The sequence below is a fragment of the Schistocerca gregaria genome, chromosome 3, assembly GCF_023897955.1.
Source record: "Schistocerca gregaria isolate iqSchGreg1 chromosome 3, iqSchGreg1.2, whole genome shotgun sequence".
NCBI classification, from domain to species: domain Eukaryota; kingdom Metazoa; phylum Arthropoda; class Insecta; order Orthoptera; family Acrididae; genus Schistocerca; species Schistocerca gregaria.
The window spans coordinates 475,471,597-475,492,133 of NC_064922.1; the positions used below are offsets into that span (position 1 = coordinate 475,471,597).

The following is a 20,537-nucleotide window of genomic DNA, read 5'->3' on the forward strand; positions in this document are numbered from 1 at the left end:
TTTAGCTCTCAGCTGTTCAGAAGGTAAAGATCACAGTGAGAATCTGGTTGCTGTTTTGCATTCCTCAGTTTCAGTGCTTGTGTTGTTAGCATCTTCATGTTATGAAAAGAGAATTTTAGTGAAATTTAATTTCATAGCTGTTAATTGTCAGTTAATTTAATCTTTTTGAAAGTTATTTTCCTTTTTTGTAACCTCTGCATTATCATGTTACAAAGTAAGAGTGGTTTATACAATTGTATGTTACATATTTTGCTACTACAATGACAAAATTATAATATTATTTAAAAGAGCATTGGGTCAAGGTAGAATCTAAAACAATAAAAATAACACTTAACCTCGCTGTTGTGAACTGCAGTTCTGCGGTTCATTTACATCTGATGTGAATCTGAATTAATTTTTGTTAACTTATGTATATACTGTTTTCCCTCCCAGTATATGTGATAATCTAAAGATCAAATGTAGTCAAAGGTGCACAATACTGTCAAAAAAATTGCCACTCTACTTCCCTACATCACTTCCCTATTCCATAATGAATTCATATGTTGTTTATGATCCATAATGAAATGCAGTGTATTTTGTTTTTCTTTTGAAAAGGCATGGCTGTTGACTGGGTTGCACACAATCTTTATTGGAGCGATACAGGCAGCAAGAGGATAGAAGTCGCAAGGCTTGATGGCCGGTCCCGTAAAGTATTGTTATGGGAAGGCTTGGGTGAACCTCGGAGCCTTGCACTGAATCCACGTGATGGGTGAGATTGGAATTTAGTTTTCTGGATATTGTTGGCAAGAAATAGTGTTAATGTTAACTTTAGCATCATGTTACACATCTTTACCTCTTACTTTTGAAAAACCTTCAACTATTTTACCCTAATATCCACTCACCTAAGCAATTTTTTTCATGAGAACTAATTTTTAGGTATATACCCCACTTTCTGATGCAATAATATTTCTTCTTCTTCTCCTCCTCCTCCTCCTCAGCAATCACAGGCCCTGTAGACCAGGCACTGCATCAGCAATCTGCTTCCACCACCTTCTATCTCTCGCAGTCTCTGTCCACCCTGGGGAAACTCCTAATGCTAAGATGTCCTTCCCTATGTCATCTTTCCACCTTGTAAGAGGTCAGCCCATTGGTCTTGTTGCCTAGAGTGTTCCTTCAAATGCTTTCTTAGTGATTCTGTTGTTTTCCATTCTAGTCACATGTCCAGCCCATTGCAGTCTCCTACTTCTTAATTTTTAATTGCTGCTAACTATATAAAAATATAAAATCAGGTTATAGTATATAATTGCATTAATTGATTTTGTATAATAACAGAAACATTGCTGGAACATTGTCAAAGCTTTCAGTAATTCTATATCAGAAATTGAGATAGGCTTGGATTGTGCTACTGTGCCAACAGTATCTGCTGATGAGTGGTAACCTGCCCTCATTTTTATGTTTTAAGTGTGTGTGAATTAGTATGTGAGAGTGTATGCAATTGTGAGTCATTGAATTACTGACTGAAATCATATTAATACATCTGACATATTTAGAGCGCAGTCATGATACACTGTATAACTTCCATTATCGCAAGTTTCACCAAAATCTTACACTTTTTCTGTAACAGCCGAACACATTGTACTAGTGAGAACCAGAGCAAAAGAAGTAGTAGATACATGCCATGATATAAATTGTCAGAATATAATATTAAAGAAATTGTCTCGGTAATTGCATGACTCTTTGTTGCCAATATGATTGTTACTTCATTTATAAATTAATGAGAACCACATAATTTTTAATAGAATGATGTTCCATTTACAGGTATATGTATTGGTGTGACTGGGTTACTTTTGGTGTAATTGAAAGAGCAGCATTAGATGGATCAAAACGTACTGTTCTGATATCAGAAGTTGGTGACGTGAAAGGTCTTACTATTGATTATGTTCAGCGCCGTATTTACTGGACTCAGCTTAATCCATCATCTATTGAAAGCACAGACTTAGAAGGTCAGAACAGAATCCAAGTTATTGGAAAAGATATTGAACACCCCAAAGGAATAACACAGTATCAGGTAAGTGAAACAATGTGAATAAGCATTAAATATTTTTGGATTAAGGGAGACCATTGACTGAATTGTGTTAAGGGACCCCATTTACCGAAAAACAGAAACCTTGACTTGTCAGCAGGCACATACAAAAGAAAGAAACCTTGCTAGCTTTCGAAGTTATCCATTAATGAACTATAAAAAACACAGCCCCCCCTCCCCCCCTCTCTGGACTAACAGTGCCAGCACAATTTTTTGGCAAGTGGACTGGTTGTGGTGGGTTTAGTGTCAGTTGCAGAGTGAGATGGGACGCAGGGAGAGGATCTGGAGGTGGACTGCTAGCAGCTTGGGGGAAGGCACCCGATTTGCTGACTGGGAATGTGAGAGGGAGGGGTGGAAGGCGTATGGGCTGACACGATTATAGTGGCTAATGGGAAGTGGCACACACTGAAGTAATGTGGAGATCTGAATTGTGCGGATGCGATGTGCTAGAGGAAGGGAAATGTGTTGGAGGAGGGTGTGGGGTCAGTGGGTTACCTCAGATTGGGACCAGGATGATTCAGAGGAGTGGTGGTGGAGGGAAGCGTCCAGATGACTTGGGTTGCGGAGCAGCAGCATGGGGTGCCACCAGGTGGTCGACTTTGTGTTTGGCAACAGTTTGGTCTTGGCCATTTGTACTGGTGGACAGTTGGCTGTCAGTCATACCAATGTAAGAAACTTTGCAGTGTTTGCAGCAGAGTTGGTATATAACATGGCTGCTTTCACAAATGTCCCAGTCTCTGATAGGAGAGGATAAGACTGTGACAGGACTAGAGTACAAAGTGCTGGGTCAGTCGATATGGCAGGTCTGGCATCTTGGTCTGCCTCAGGGCTATGATCTCTGTGGCGAGGGTTAGGGAGTAGGAGTGGCATATCGATGGAGTAGGATATTGTGTAGGTTGAGTGGATGATGGAGCTCAACTTTAGGAGGGGTGGGAAGGATTCTGGGTAGTAAGTCCCTAATTTCAGGCCAGTATGAGAGATAATCAAAGCCCTGGCAAAGAATATGTTTAGTTCTGGTTGATATTGAGTGGTGAGAGGGGCACTCCTTTGTAGTTGGTTTTGGGTTGGTGGGAGGACTGGGGGTGTGTGAGGATGTGGCATGGGAAATCTGTTTGTGGACTAGGTTTTGGGCATATTTCCTGTCACTGAAGGCCTTTGTGAGGCCTTCAGGTTATGGACAAGGGGAGTTCTCATCACTGCAGATACATTGTCCCTAGGTGGCTAGGCTGTGTAAGAGGGATTTTTTGGTGTGGAAGGGATGGCAGCTGTCAGAATGTAGGTGCTGTTTGTAACCACCTACCATTAAAATGCACAGAGGTGTGGATGGAGCCATCAGAGAGGTGAAAGTGCACATCCAGGAAGATGGCCCGATGTGTAGGTGAAACGGGTGGAAGAAGAAAACATGTTGATGTTGTGAAGGAATGTGGATAGGGTATCTCGACCCTGAGTCTGGATCATGAAGATATCATTAATGAACCTTAACCAGACTAGGGATTGGAAGTTTTGGGAGGCTAGGAAGGTTTCCTCTACATGGCCCATAAAAAGGTTGGCATTGGAGGGTGCCATGCGAGTGCCCACAGCTGTGCTGCAGATTTGTTTGTAAACTTTCTCATCAAAGGAAAAGTAGTTGTGGGTCAGGATATAGTTAGTAAGGTGTATAAGGAGTGATGTGGTTGGTTTAGAATCTGTAGGACACTGGGAGAGGTAGTGTTAGATAGTGGCAAAGCATGATGAATATTGATGTATAGGGAAGTGGCACTAGCAGTGATGAGTAGGGATCCAGGAGGTAAAGGGGTTGGTCTGTGGAAAGTCAGTGAAGGAAGTAGGCAGTACCTTTGATGCAAGAAGCTAGGTTTTGGACAATTGATTAGAGGTGTTGGTCAACAAGAGTGGAAAATCTTTCACTGGGAGCACAATTGCAAGCTACAATGGGACATCCAGGATTGCGTTTGTCGATTTTGGGAGCATGTATAAGTTTGGTGTGTAGGGTGTTGTTAGTTGATGTGAGGAGGGAGACAGGCAATACCTCCCAGACCTAGCCCACATATAGATTTCCTGTGCCATATCCTCATACTACTACAAACGGCATAGTGAATGCCTTATTGTGGCCAAGATAGACACGAAGCCCACACCTACTACAGTAGTACAAGTTCATATGCCAACTAGCTCTGCAGATGATGAAGAAATTGGAGATATGTATGATGAAATAAAAGAAATTATTCAGTGAGTAAAGGGAGATGAAAATTTAATAGTCATGGGTGACTGGAATTCGATAGTAGGAAAAGGAAGAGAAGGAAACGTAGTAGGTGGATATGGATTGGGGCTAAGGAATAAAAGAGGAAGCCATCTGGTAGTATTTTGCACAGACCATAACTTAATCATAGCTAACATTTGGTTGAAGAATCATGAAAGAAGGTTGTATATATGGAAGAATCCTGGAGATACTTAAAGGTATCAGATACATTATATAATGGTAAGACAGGGATTTAGGAACCAGGTTTTAAATTGTAAGACATTTCCAGGGGCAGATGTGGACTCTGACCACAATCTATTGGTAGAGGTTGTAGAGAGTTTGATGAAGACCATAAGGGAACAATTGACAGGAATGGGGGAAAGAAATACAGTAGAAGTAGAATGGGTAGCTCTGAGGGATGAAGTAGTGAAGGCGACAGACGGTCAAGTAGGCAAAAATACGAGGGCTAGCAGAAATCCTTGGGTAACAGAAAAAATATTGAATTTAATTGATGAAAGGAGAAAATATAAAAATGCAGTAAATGAAGCAGGCAAAAAGGAATACAAACGTCTCAAAAATGAGATCGACAGGAAGTACAAAATGGCTAAGCAGGGATGGCTAGAGGACAAATGTAAGGATGTAGAGGCTTATCTCACTAATGGTAAAATAGATACTGCCTACAGGAAAATTAAAGAGACCTTTGGAGAAAAGAAAACCACTTGTATGACTATCAAGAGCTCAGATGGAAACACAGTTCTAAGCAAAGAAGGGACAGCAGAAAGATGGAAGGAGCATATAGAGGGTCTATACAAGGGTGATGTACTTGAGGACAATATTATGGAAATGGAAGATGATGCAGATGAAGATGAAATGGGAGATATGATACTGCGTGAAGAGTTTGATAGAGCACTGAAAGACCTAAGTCGAAACAAGGCCACAGGAGTAGACAACATTCCATCAGAACTACTGAAGTCCTTTGGAGAGCCAGTCCTGACAAAACTCTACCATCTGGTGAGCAAAATGTATGAGACAGGCGAAATACCCTCAGACTTCAAGAAGAATATAATAATTCCAATCCCAAAGAAAGCAAGTGTTGACAGATGTGAAAATTACCGAACTATCAGTTTAAAAAGTCACGGCTGCAAAATACTAACGCAGATTCTTTACAGACGAATGGAAAAACTGCTAGAAGCCGACCTTGGGGAAGATCAGTTTGGATTCCGTAGAAATATGGGAACACGTGAGGCAATACTGTCCCTAAGACTTATTTTAGAAGCTAGATTAAGAAAAGGCAAACCTACATTTCTAGCATTTGTAGACATAGAGAAAGCTTTTGACAATGTTGACTGGAATACTCTCTTTCAAATTCTAAAGGTGGCGGGGGTAAAATACAGGGAGCGAAAGGCTATTTACAATTTGTGTAGAAACCAGATGGCAGTTATAAGAGTTGAGGGACATGAAAGGGAAGCAGTGGTTGGGAAGGCTGTGAGACAGGGTTGTAGCCTCTCCCTGATGTTGTTCAATCTGTGTATTGAGCAAGCAGTAAAGGAAACAAAAGAAAAATTTGGAGTAGGTATTAAAATTAATGGAGAAGAAATAAAAACTTTGAGGTTCGCCGATGACATTGTAATTCTGTCGGAGACAGCAAAGGACTTGGAAGAGCAGTTGAATGGAATGGACAGTGTCTTGAGAGGAGTATATAAGATGAACAACAACAAAAGCAAAACGACGATAATGGAATGTAGTCAAATTAAATCGGGTGATGCTGAGGGAATTAGATTAGCAAATAAGACACTTAAAGTAGTAAAGGAGTTTCGCTATTTTGGGAGCAAAATAACTGATGATGGTCGAAGTAGAGAGGATATAAAATGTAGACTAGCAATGGCAAGGAAAGCGTTTCTGAAGAAGAGAAATTTGTTAACATCGAGTATAGATTTAAGTGTCAGTAAGTCATTTCTGAAAGTATATGTATGGAGTGTAGCCATGTATGGAAGTGAAACATGGACGATAACTAGTTTGGACAAGAAGAGAGTAGAAGCTTTCGAAATGTGGTGCTACAGAAGAATGTTGGGTAGATCACACAACTAATGAGGAGGTACTGAATAAGATTGGGGAGAAGAGGAGTTTGTGGCACAACTTAACTAGAAGAAGCGATTGGTTGGTAGGACATGTTCTGAGGCGTCAAGGGATCACCAATTTAGTATTGGAGGGCAGCATGGAGGCTAAAAATCGTAGAGGGAGACCAAGAGATGAATACGCTAAACAGACTAAGGAGGATTGAGGCTGCAGTAGGTACTGGGAGATGAAGAAGCTTGCACAGGATAGAGTAGCGTGGAGAGCTGCATCAAACCAGTCTCAGGACTGAAGACCACAAGAACAACATCCTCATACATTCCAGTAATATCATGCCCCCCCCCCCCCCCCCCCCCCCCAAGAATCAGCTACAAAGATCTGCACCCCCTCATCACCTACTCATCATCTAGTATCACTCTAGACTGGAACAAGTGAACGATATCGTTTGCCAGGGTTTTATCTCTCATCCTGACCTGAAATGAATGACACCCTATACAAGATCCTTCCCACCTCTCCTAAACTGGTTCTGTTATCCATCCAATCTGCACAACACCTTAGTCCATCACTATGTCACTCCCACCCACAACCCATTTTCACAGAGGTCATATTCCTGTGGGAAACTAAGGGGCAAGACAATTCCAATCCACCCAGACTGCACCTCCTACTCCAGTCCTAGCAAAGGCTTATCCTGTGACATCAGAGGCCGCACCACCTGTGAAAGCAGTCTTGTCATATGACAACTCTGCTGCAAACCCTGCACAGCTTTTTACATTGGTATGACTACCAACCAGCTGTCGACCTGGATGAATTGTCCACTGCCAAACTTGTCAAGAACAAAGTTGACCACTCGGTGGCACAACATGCAGTTGAGCACAACATGCTCATTCTCAGTGGCTGCTTCACAACCTGAGCCATCTGAATCCTTCCCTCCACCACCAGTTTCTCTGAACCTTCGCTCCCATAATCATCATGACCTCAATGCTGGGTAACCCACTGTCCCTGCCTCCCCCCTCCCCCCCCCCTCCCTCCCTCCCAACCCAACAGTTTCAACTTCCTCTGTCTTCTTACTGCTTCGCACCAGCTGTTACAGTTGTGGCAACCAATATACCTGCCATTCCTCCCCCGGCGTTCTTAGATAGCAAACCCTCCACCTCCCTCTGAGCCACGACAGCTCAGTGCTTCTTGTTTTTCGTGAGTGGTCTCCTTTAATACCAAAGTATTTACATTCAACAAAAACTTTCCTACATAACGAATAAGCATTAAGCTTAATAAACTGTCCACTGAAAAACCTCATACATGACTGCAATCTTATAAAGCATTGTCTGTTATTAAAGTGTCATAATTTTTTACTTTGTGTATTTTTGCCTCCAGGATTATATCTATTGGACAGACCTGAAAACATTACACATTGAGCGAGCCAATAAGACAAATGGCCAGAATCGGTCTGTAGTACAAGAACGTCTGGGAGATGTCACTGATATGTCCATATTCCATACATCAAGACAGTGGGGTTGGAATCAGTGTGAAATAAACAATGGTGGATGCTCTCATTTATGTCTTGCTGTTCCAGCTTTTACACCTAGCGTGGGCCAAGCAACAACTCTACATTGTGCTTGCCCCACACATTATGTCCTTAATGCAGACAACAAGACATGCTCTGGTATGTGGAAGTGTATTAACATGAAATGTTTGCAGTCTTCTTCAGTGAACATTTAATTAATTGTCATTGTTCTTACAGCACCACAATCATTCCTGCTGTATAGTCAGAAGAATACTTTGAGTCGTCTGATACCAAATACAACTGACTGCCCATCTTTAGTTTTACCCATTCAGAACCTGAAAAGTGTACGGGCTGTTGAATTTGATCCAAAAACACAGTTCTTATATTGGGTGAGTAACTTTCTTGCTTTGTATGATTAAATAGGTGCAAAAATCTTTAATCTTGTTGATATTTAATTGCTGCTAATAATGTATTATAGACTTTGAGGCCAACATGTATGTGCTAGTGAGTGAATGTGATTCATATTTTGTCATGTGTGTTTCACCTTTTTTTTCTTAATAAACATCTTCAACTGTATTAAAGTGTAAGTAGGTATATATTTCAGTTCTTTGAAGATGCTTTTTAATAAATTATGCAAAATAATAGACAAAATCTAGAGAGAGAGAGAGAGAGAGAGAGAGAGAGAGAGAGAGAGAGAGAGGGGGGGGGGGGGGGGGAGAAGGATTCCTCTGAGGAAAAACAGCTGTGAGGTTTAGTCACCAAGGACCCTAGGTCAAGGGAGAAACTGCAGGGCATAGCGGAAAGATGTTAATAATAAAAACCTACCAACATAGAAGCTTTTAAACTTGAAAGGGTGCTAGAGAGGATAAAGATCAAACAGTAATAGAAGTTTAGGTGCCCCACTGAAGACTCTTGATGAAGGTCTGAGCCTACAGTTTTGGTTCCCAGATGTAAAAGTAGCTCAAAGATTTCTTAACAAAGAGAACCCAATATATTGTCCTCTACAGTGAGTATTCATCAGAAACAAGGATATCACCAGGAATGTCCTAGGGAAGTGTGATAGGACTGCTCTTATTGACTGTGTACATAAATATCTAACAGGCAGAGTGAGCAGCGATTTACAGTAGTTTGCTGATGACACTGGATATAGGGAAAGGTTTGTCGTTGAGCGGCTGTAAGAGGATAATAACATTATGGAAAGGATAGTTGCTACACACCACATAACGGAGGTGCTGAGTCACAGATAGGCACAACAAAAAGACTGTCAAAAAGTGTGCTTTCAGCCAACAAGGCAAAAAAAAAAAGAATCAAATGCATTTGTGTGTGTGTACGTGCGCACGAGTGTGTGGTGTCTATTTCTGTCGGAGGGCTAAGTCCGAAAGCTCACTTTCTGACAGTCTTCTTGTTGTGCTCACTTGTGACTTAACATCTCTGCCATGTGGTAAGTAGTAACTGTCCTTTCATACTATTTTTACTTTCCATCTTAGATTTTCTGTTGTTTATACGAGGATACTGGATGACCTACACACAAATTTCTAGTTGGTGTGATGAATGGCAGCTTGTTCTAAATGAGAAAAGTCTAAGTTAATGTGGATAACTAGGAATAACAATCCTACAACATTCAAATACAGCGTTAGTAGCATGCTGTTGACACAGTCATGTCAGTTAAATATCTAGGCATAATATTGCAAAACGATATGAAATGGAATGACAATGTCAGATTGGTAGTAGGGAAGAAGAATGCTCAGCTTCATTTTATTGGGAGAATTTTGGGAAAGTGTAGCTCATCTATAAAGAAGATTGCTTATAGAAAACTAGTGCGATGCATTCTTGGCTAATGATTGAGTGTTGGGATCTCATTTGGTCAGATTTGAAGGAAGTTGTTGAAGCAGTTCAGAGGCTTGCTGGTAGATTTGTTACTAGTAGGTTAAGTCCGCATGAAAGTATTATGGAGTAAATAAAATAGAAAGAAACTTCCACATGGGAAAAATATATTAAAAACAAAGATTCCAAGACTTACCAAGCGGGAAAGCGCCAGCAGACAGGCACATGAACAAAACACACAAACACACACACAGAATTGCTAGCTTTCGCAACCGATGGTTGCTTCTTCAGGAAGGAGAGGGAAAGACGAAAGGATGTGGGTTTTAAGGGAGAGGGTAAGGAGTCATTCCAATCCCGGGAGCGGAAAGACTTCCCTTAGGGGAAAAAAAGGACAGATGTACACTCGCACACACACATATCCATCCGCACATACACAGACACAAGCAGACCGATTCTGGCCATTTGTCTTATTGGCTCGCTCAATGTGTAATGTTTTCAGGTCTGTCCAATAGATATAATCCTGGAGGCAAAAATACACAAAGTAAAAAATTATGACACTTTAATAACAGACAATGCTTTATAAGATTGCAGTCATGTATGAGGTTTTTCAGTGGACAGTTTATTAAGCTTAATGCTTATTCGTTATGTAGGAAAGTTTTTGTTGAATGTAAATACTTTGGTATTAAAGGAGACCACTCATGAAAAACAAGAAGCACTGAGCTGTCGTGGCTCAGAGGGAGGTGGAGGGTTTGCTATCTAAGAACGCAGGGGGAGGAATGGCAGGTATATTGGTTGCTTGTGTCTGTGTATGTGCGGATGGATATGTCTGTGTATGTGCGGATGGATATGTGTGTGTGTGTGTGCGCGCGAGTGTACATCTGTCCTTTTTTTCCCCTAAGGGAAGTCTTTCCGCTCCCGGGATTGGAATGACTCCTTACCCTCTCCCTTAAAACCCACATCCTTTCGTCTTTCCCTCTCTTTCCTGAAGAAGCAACCATCGGTTGCGAAAGCTAGCAATTCTGTGTGTGTGTTTGTGTGTTTTGTTCATGTGCCTGTCTGCCGGCGCTTTCCCGCTTGGTAAGTCTTGGAATCTTTGAAAGTATTATGGAGATGCTTTGTGAACTTGAGTGGAATCCTTGAAGGAATGATGACATCCTTCTCCCTTAGGCATTATTCAGCAAATGTAGAGATCCGCCACTTGAGGTAGACTGCAGAGTGATTCTATAGCCATCAGCCTACTTTTATGCAAGGACTGTGAAGATAAGATGAGAGAAATTAGAGAACATACAGAGGCTTGTAAAAAGTTTTTTTCCCCTCACTCTGTTAAAGAGTTGGACAGGAATGGAAATTACTAGTAGTAGTACATGGTATCCTCCATCTTGCACTGTACAGTGGCTTACGGAGAATGTACAGAGATGTAAATGTAGATGTACATGAGTACAAAAAAGTGCAGCAGGAAAATCAAAGGAGGAAGAGCTGAAAATATTGGTCAAGAACCAGCCAGAAATGGAAAAAAAATGCATGAAAGAGACAAAAAAGTTAAAATACAGGAAAATAATAGCACTGACAATGAAGGGAAGAAGGGGACAAGGAAAGCAAAAACTTGTTGGTTTATCTCTCTTCTCTCCCTACTGAACCTTCGTTGACATGAGGTACTGTTTTCTCAAACCTTTACTGTCTTTTGCCAGGAGAAGGAACGCCAGTTCCAAAATAATAACAATTGTGTGATTAGCTGTGTGTGCCTTTCTCTGCTAGGTAAGTAGAAATGTTGTTTACAAATATTTAATTGTGAGTTAATTTTGAACACACTTTTCCTTCCTGTAGTATGTATTTTTAATGGTTCATATAAAAAAAAAAATCATAAATTATCTGCAGATGAGAGTAGATGTATGAAGGAAGAAGTCGTTGGTAACCTTTAGATTCTGAAAAAAAAAAATGTTAGGAATTATTGTACCCATTGAAACAAGAACGTAATGGACAGCTTTCTTGTTCTAGGTTGATGGACGAACACAGTCAGTGAAACGAGCTTTTGACAACGGTACACATGCATCCGTGTTTGTGAGTGCGAGCAGTGAACGTCACCCTTATGACTTAGCAGTGGACCCCTATCGCAGATTGCTCTACTGGTCATGTGCTATGGCTGATGTTATAAATGTTACACGGCTTGATAATGCTTCGAAAGTGGGCTTTGTTATCAAAGGAAAGGGTGAAAAGCCACGAAGTATTGCACTGCATCCAGAGAAAGGGTAGGTTTTTTAAGCTACTTAACATCTTGTGCAGTTGTGTATCATAAACTGCCAAATAAAAGTTTTTATAATTAATAAATTACATCTATTTTTCTATGTTGTAAGAACATTAAAAGAAGAAAGAAAGTAAACCTTCCTGTGTGTGTGTGTGTGGGGGGGGGGGGGGGGGGGTATATAAACTCCAGATTGTCAGTGAGATTCTGGTGAATGTGTTTCTTCTGCAGTTACCGCATATTTGGTATTAAAGAAAATTGGCAAGATTTTATTCAATTCTTGTATGGATAATCTATTTTCATACACTTGTGTGTGGGGGTTGTCGTCATATTTTGTAACATTATTCATGATTCTTGTATTTTTCTCGTGTGTGTTAATTTCCTCATATCCAAAAAGAGATTTTATTTTTGGAAGGTGTATATATTTTGCCACTGCCAGTGCCCTGTCAATATCATATTCGTCTTCCAAGTCTTCCAATTACTAGATTCTGTTTCAAATTTGGCTTCAGCCTTTTCACCACAGTGCATGTGCTGTGGAATCTCAGTGTCTGCGATTTCTGGAAACTCTTGTTTGGTGACTATGTTCTGGCCACAAGCATTTGTTGAAAATTTTTTTGCTGTGCATTTTGCATCCTTACCACGATGTCCTCCTATCTGTGTTGGCTAGTCTCCCATGTTTTCATGTAGACTTCAGTTTACCCATACAGAAGATCGCCAAGCATATTTTTTTAAAAATATTCTTGCCTGTAATTTGTACGTATCAGTGGAACTTGGCAGTCTCCCATTTTATTTCTTGTATATTGTGCTCCTCCCATTCCTTTTCTTTACCTTCACTGTTCTTGAAGAACACTGTTCCTGCTTCACAAGTTTCTTAGCATTTTAATGAACCTTGAAAATCCTTCTACTAGCACTTAATCTCGTTAACACTAAGCTTCAATGTGTAGTTAAATGGTTTTACTACATTTTCCTTGTCTCTCTCTCCATTCATAGTTTCACAATTTCTGACTCTAATGAATTTATTTCAGTCTTTTTTCACCTGAGAGGCAGCCACTTCACCTGTCCCTTAATTTCTCTCTCATTTACTACCATCCAAAACTCAATAGTAAGCAAAAGCTCTAAGATTCCTGCTGTAAGCTGATGAAGCACTGTGCAAATTCTAGCAATCCACAGCTCCAGAGACCAAATGAGCAAAACAACCAAACATGCACTTGTGTTATTCATATCCTCGAAGTGAAACCACGCAATGCCGTCGAGTCTTATTCTGTGTGGCCAATGATAAGACTTCCAGTTGGTTTTTAGGAGTTTCTGGACATTGGTTTCAATTGGAAAATGTAACTATACTGTTATTCTATCTTACAAGGAGACCACACGGGAATCTGATTTTTGAAATTTTTATATTTATAGTACTTGAAGTTCAGAACTCAAATATTAATTCCCCAAAATAGTTCAGTGGGGATCTAAAAAAATTCTTGAGAAAATCGACTTCGAAGTTTTCGGGCCATCTTTAATATGTTAAAGCAAGATCAATTTTTCTCCATAGGTCATGCAGCTGTGTGGTAGAAGGCTTGCCTACCATTTGTGTGCTGCAGTTTTGATTCCCAGTCCTTCCAAAATTTTAAACATAATCATTTCCGTGAACAGTAAAATAAATAAGGATGAAAAAGAATTTAATTTGGAATTCTTTTAAAAATTTAAACAATCTCATAATATATCAGTAATTAAGGATTTATATTTGCAATGTAAACTAAACTTAATTGTGCAGTAATTAGAAATAAAAAGAAGAGCACTTTTCATAAAAATAGCAATTAGATATCAGTTAATTAGCATAAGTTGTGCATTTTCAGCAGCCTGACAGCAGAACAGACCCTCCACTGTATTTCGTTCTTTGTTTCTTTCTTCATTCCCTGGCTCCTATCCCTCCTTTGCTTTGGTGTTTGAGGTTCATCTTTTTTTTTTCTTTCTTACTCCCTATGTGCTCCTGAAGGCCTGCCCATGCATCTACATTCATACTCCGCAAGCCACCCAACGGTGTGTGGCGGAGGGCACTTTACGTGCCACTGTCATTACCTCCCTTTTCTGTTCCAGTCGCGTATGGTTCGCGGGAAGAATGACTGTCTGAAAGCCTCCGTGCGCGCTCAAATCTCTCTAATTTTACATCCGTGATCTCCACAGGAGGTATAAGTAGGGGGAAGCAGTATATTCGATACCTCATCCAGAAACGCACCCTCTCGAAACCTGGCGAGCAAGCCACATCGCGATGCAGAGTGCCTCTCTTGCAGAGTCTGCCACTTGAGTTGGCTAAACATCTCCATAACGCTATCACGGTTACCAAATAACCCAGTGACGAAACGCGCTGCTCTTCTTTGGATCTTCTCTATTTCCTCCGTCAACCCGATCTGGTACGGATCCCACACTGATGAGCAGTACTCAAGTATAGGCCGAATGAGTGTTTTGTAAGCCACCTCCTTTGTTGATGGACTACATTTTCTAAGGACTCTCCCAATGAATCTCAACCTGGTACCCGCCTTACCAACAATTAATTTTATATGATCATTCCATTTCAAATTGTTCCGCACGCATACTCCCAGATATTTAAAAGAAGTAACTACTACCAGTGTTTGTTCTGCTATAATATAATCATACAATAAAGGATCCTTCTATGTGTTCGCAATACATAACATTTGTATATGTTAAGGGTCAGTTGCCACTCCCTACACCAAGTGCCTATCCGCTGCAGATCTTCCTGCATTTCGCTACAATTTTCTAATGTTGCAACTTCTCTGTATACTACAGCATCATCAACGAAAAGCCGCATGGAACTTCCAACACTATCTACTAGGTCATTTATATATATTGTGAAAAGCAATGGTTCCATAACACTCCCCTGTGGCACGCCAGAGGTTACTTTAACGTCTGTAAACGTCTCTCCATTGATAACAACATGCTGTGTTCTGTTTGCTAAAAACCCTTCAATCCAGCCACACAGTTGGTCTGAAATTCCGTAGGCTCTTACTTTGTTTATCAGGCGACAGTGCGGAACTGTATCGAATGCCTTCCGGAAGTCTAGGAAAATAGCATCTACCTGGGAGCCTGTATCGAATAATTTCTGGGTCTCATGAACAAATAAAGCGAGTTGGTTCTCACACGATTGCTGTTTCCGGAATCCATGTTGATTCCTACAGAGTAGATTCTGGGTTTCCAAAAACGACATGATACTCGAGCAAAAAACATGTTTTAAAATTCTACAACAGGTCAACGTCAGAGATATAGGTCTATAGTTTTGCGCATCTGCTCGACGACCCTGCTCTGATGCATAACATGTGACTGGGTAATGTGTAATTCCCAGCCCTGGGGCAACAGGTAGGATTTGCACATACCCCCTGGAACACGCCAGGCCCAGGGAGGGGTGATTGCCTGAGCTGCTACCTTTCCAAATTGCCAGTTGGTCCCTCTGTCAGGTGTAACCTGATGTGTGAACAATCACCTAAAGTAAGTGCATCTCCACTGAGAGGGGGGGGGGGGGGGGGGGGTGTCCAGCTGGAAGGGGCGCGCCATCGGAGACGCTGGAAATCATGGGGGATTTTCTCACAGTGAACCAATCATCTTCTTCACCATAAATATTCACTTAAAATCAATGGAATGAGGCTAATGATTCAAAAACCCTTCCAGTTGCACCACGGTTCCTCATGGTTGCACGTACTGAAGCCTGTCAGTCCTTTGCTATGCTAAATCCATTTATTATTCAGAAAGAGATGATGCAATTGCCAGCCCTGTGAAATCCTGCTGTTGTTTACGCAATGGCACTTTGTTTTTGGAGACTACTTCTGATTCTCAAGCACAACTACTGCATGTAGCTTTGCTCCTCCATGACTATCCTGTTCATGTCAAGGCCCATCAAATGCTGAATTCTTCTTGTGGTGTTCTTTGCATTAGGCTGCTCGATGGTCTGACCGAGGCACATATCCAAACGTACCTCTCTGATCATGGCATCATTGCAATCCATCGGGTGATAAAAAAGCTAGATGCATCCTTAGTGCCCACACTTACTCTTTTTCTCACTTTTGATGGAGTGGTGCTTCCATCCGAGATCCAAGCAGGCTATGAAGTTATCACAGGCTGACCACACATTCTGAACCCATCGTGCTACTACTGTTACTGTGCTGTCACTGTTACAACCACACTTGAATGTCTTGTTGAAACCCCTTCAGTTGTGTAACCTGTGGTAGGGATGCTCACGAGGGCAATTGTCCGCCTCCTTCTCCCCACTGTATCAATTGCAATGGTGACCATGCAGCCTCCGTCCGAGATTGTCCTATGTATCTCGATGAGTGGCTCATTCAGGAGATCTGGGTGAAGGAAAAGGTGCCTTATCCTGCTGCCGGCAAGTTGTTGGCTAGTTGGAAACCTTGCATTCTGCCATCCGGCACTTACAGTACTGTTCTTGCTACATCTCACTCCATGAAGCACATGACCGTGCAGACATGCAACCTCAAATTCAGCACTGTGATTGTAAAATCACCCACTGTCATGGTAGGAACCCAGTCCCCTCCTCCAGCGGTGCGACAAGCCACCAAACTTTTATCTCACAGTGCAAAGTCACCTGCTACACAACTGGCAGGCCAAAAATGACAGAAGGAATACTCCCAAGAAGACTTTTTATATCCCTCCAGCCAAGACACATCTGAGTCTTCCTCTGCCAAGTGGAAAGGCTCCAAAAGGCAAACTGTCCTCTCTTTCACAGACTAAGAGATCCTTTTTCTGCCCTGGACTCCGCAGCTTGACAGAGGGAGAATGCCGACACCTCTGTAGATCTCGTGGACCAGTATCCTCCAGCCTCTGTGTCCTGTAGAAGTGAGCCTTCACAAACTGGCACTCAGCAGCCACTAAGGTGACATCCCTTCAGTTTTTCCCTCCTCCCTTTTTCTCGTCATGTCTCTCCTCTGTTTGAACGTTCGTTGCCATACATCCAACAAAGAGGTATTACGGCTGCTCTTGGAAATGCACATCCACTTGTTCTCTGCCTCCAGGAAACAAATTTGTCTCCTCATTACCGCTTTGAGCTCTCTCATTTCTTTTTGGCCCGCTTAGATCTTCTCCCCAAGGACAAGTACTTGAGCGACCATTTCCCGACTGCTATCTGTTTGCTGATTCCTACCCCACCTACGTGCACACACAAATTGCAGTTTTCTAATGCCAACTAGAAGCTTTATTCCTCTGTGGCAACCTACGATGAACATTTCTTCAACTGTTATTCCTAGGTAGAATATACAACAAGCATTATCTTTTACCGCCACAGAACATTCCATTCCTCGTGTAGGGTCCTGCGCACTCGTCTCTTTTAGGGTGCCTACAGGTTGTTGCTTTCATGGGTAGCTAAACAACAATTCAAGGAAATCACATTAATGGTTTCTATTACAGTAAAATAGATTGACAATACTTAACTTTGACTTACAAGTATGTGTTGCAAGCGATGGGCGCCAAGCAAATAATCAATGTCGTTTGCTGTGTACTTTTTTCAGGTAAGTGATTGATTTATGGCACAAGTCTCAGTATAACAGTTAGGATGACACTCTTCTATGACCTCTTTTAGTGCCAGATCTACTACTGTCTGTCTTCCACTGTGCGGCCGAGGCTGGCAGGAGAGACGCTTATATTCTCTTCGGCTACAGGCTGCTTCTATTGTGGTGCTGCCCTAGTCTGCGTGCTATTGGCTGACGTTGTCTCACAGACTTCATGCTCTTACGTTCTTCATCTTTGTGCTGGTGCTTGTGGTTATGCCAGAAAATTCCTCCTCCCCCAAAGCGACGGACTGTCATGTAGGGAGTGCAATCATGGCATGGGAGGAAGGAGTGTGGGCATATTGCTGGACCGGAAGCTGTGCCTGCAAGGCTCATCAAGCTTCTGGTTGTACCCTGCCCTCCGACCTTTGCTCTGGTGGAAACATCCCCCAGAAAATTACCAGAAGGGTACAGTGATGTCACCCTCCGGTGGCTGCTGTGGTCGCGCTGTCCTCAGGATCCAAAAAGCCGGCAGGAGTGCCCGAGTGGTTCTAGGCGCTACAGTCTGAAACCGCGCGACCGCTACTGTCGCAGGTTCGAATCCTGCCTCGGGCATGGATGTGTATGATGTCCTTAGGTTGGTTAGGTTTACATAGTTCTAAGTTCTACGGGACTGATGATCTCACCAGTTAAGTCTCATAGCGCTTTGAGCCATTTTTTTAATCCAAAAATCAGGGGGAAGAGACACTGAAAGATTATCATGTACATGATAGAAGCAAAGTTTTGATTTCGATGGTGCCACTGCAAGCCATCTGGACCCGAAATAAGATACATGCAAGCACCAAGTCGACGGACTATCTCGCCTCCCTCACACCATCTGCTGCCACTAAATTCCCTGTAAAAGACAATATCATGTGGCACAAAGCTATACTTGTGGCCTTCCATCACTGCTGGATGCTGAGGAGGGTGGATCAGGTGGAGTAGTGTCCGATTGCAGCAGCCGTGAAGCAATTTCGCCGGTGATGGTCCATCTCATGGCTGCGAATGATAGGAGGCAAGAAACAGTTGCAATGCTTGATTCATGGTGTGTGCAGAGCAAAGTTTGGCCATCTGCTTGCTTGAATGTTCTGACAAAATATTCCGCATCGCCGTTTGACTGTGGATGGAACAGTGCAATTGTTAGATGCTGTATGGCATTGTGCTCACAGAATGTTTGATTCATTTGACATGAACTGAGGGCCATTGTAAGACACTATGACTTCAGGTAAACCTTTGAGGCAAAAAATAGAGGACAACACCTGAATTATGTTATGTGGCGTTGTCGAGTTCATGGACACAGCAAAAGGAAAATTGCTATACGAGTCAACCACAGTCAACCAACGAGTGTTCCAAAAAGATCCTGCAAAATCTATGTGCACACATTGCCGTGGTGATTGTGACTTAGGCCAAGCAGACAATTTATGTGGCGGAGTGGACTGATTTTCCACACATACGTGACACTGTGATGTAATCTGTTCTATTTTGACGTCCATACCCTGCCAAGTACAGTGTCGAAGCACTAACTATTTCATACTAACAATCCCTTATGTCCTTGGTGAAGTAACTGCAACACTTATTCTTTTTGCAAAGCTTTAGGGATCAACACATGTGACTGTCCACTGTCATTTTGTACAAGAATCACAGCGAGGATATGCCGACATGCAAAGTATCGACACACTACTGAGTTCTTTATTCTACGCAAGGAATGGGACCAAGATGTGCAAATGCATGTTAGCAAAATGTTCAAATCTGAATCACCTTCCATGGCCTGTGTAATTTTTGCATAGTTCAGCAAAAATGATTGAAGCAATTCATAATCCTGAGCATTGATGTGACAAGAAGATGCAACAGAAGCATCAACTTGTAAAACAACGAGTTTTTCAGGATCAAAGTGAACTAAGCATTGATCACTGAGCAATGCATTTTTAAGTTCTTGAAAAGCTACTTGTCGTTCATTTGTCCAAACAAAAGGGAGATTCTTGCAATGCAAGCTAGCCAAGATCTGTGCAGCATTCGGTAAGAACCAGATACAATAGTTCTTGTTCCCTAAAACTGACTGCAATTCTGTGACATTGCGAGGAACCGGCAAATCTTGTATGGCTTATACATGCGACTGAAGAGAATGCAAACCTTGACTGTTTGTTATCACCAAGATACTGCAACTCAGGTTTTAAAAAAATCACACTTTTCCAGTCTACACTTTATTCCCACCTCAGATAACACACAAAACAAAATGTGCAAATTTGCAATGTTGCTATGACAATATCGTCCAAATAGTTTGAACAGTTTGGCACTTGCACAGTCAGCTGTTCCAAGTATAGTTGGAAAAAGGCAGTAGCGGAAACACTGCCAAAAGGCAAATGCAAATATTTAAACAAATGCAAATGAGTATTTACTACACATGCTTCTTGAGTTTCTTCATGGAGTGGTAATTGAAGATATGCGTCCCACAAACCAATTTTTGAAAAGTAGCGTCCAGTGCCTAATCTGTCTATGAGATCCTCTGGGCGTGGCAATGGATGAGTATCAATGACAGTTTGTGGGTTGACTGTAGACTAACAGTCAGCGCAGAGCTGAATGCGACCTGAAGGTTTGGGGAGCAAAACTTGTGGATTTGCCTATTGACTTGCTTGTATGGACGTAATAGCTCCGCTGTCTTAAAATTTTTTAAGTTCAGCAGCAACTTTGTCCCGTAATGCAATGGGAACAGTTCTGACCTGGCAAAATTTTGGCTGAGCAATGTCTTTCAGAGTAATATGTGCAACAAAATTGTTAGCCTTGCCTAAACCTTCAGAAAAGAGTTCCAGGAATCTTTTATTAAGCTAGCTACACTGTCTTTTGCATTGAATGTAGACACTGACGACACATTGTCCTGAATGTTAAAGCCAAACAAATCAAAAGACTCAAGACCAAATGTGTTCTCACACTCATGTGATTGTAGGTAGCATTGTAAAAGTCACAGTTCACATATGTGAGCAATACATGGCAGGCAATGTACATTTTCCGAGACCGGGAATGTAGTGTCCATTATAAGTCGTCAGTCACGTGCAACTTTTATGCAGGTGTGG

At 41.7% G+C, this 20,537-nt stretch overlaps 1 protein-coding gene across 2 annotated transcripts in view; it reads left to right on the forward strand.

Annotated features, from left to right (window-relative positions):
- Window positions 1–20,537, forward strand: part of LOC126355002 (low-density lipoprotein receptor-related protein 6) — a 309,816-nt gene that overhangs the window by 258,374 nt on the left and 30,905 nt on the right. For both annotated transcript variants that reach the window (XM_050005129.1, XM_050005130.1), the window contains exons 13-17: window positions 595–748; window positions 1,798–2,047; window positions 7,740–8,028; window positions 8,107–8,258; window positions 11,689–11,939. In XM_050005129.1, the coding sequence (XP_049861086.1) occupies window positions 595–748; window positions 1,798–2,047; window positions 7,740–8,028; window positions 8,107–8,258; window positions 11,689–11,939 (1,096 nt within the window). The remainder of the gene's footprint in view (window positions 1–594; window positions 749–1,797; window positions 2,048–7,739; window positions 8,029–8,106; window positions 8,259–11,688; window positions 11,940–20,537) is intronic.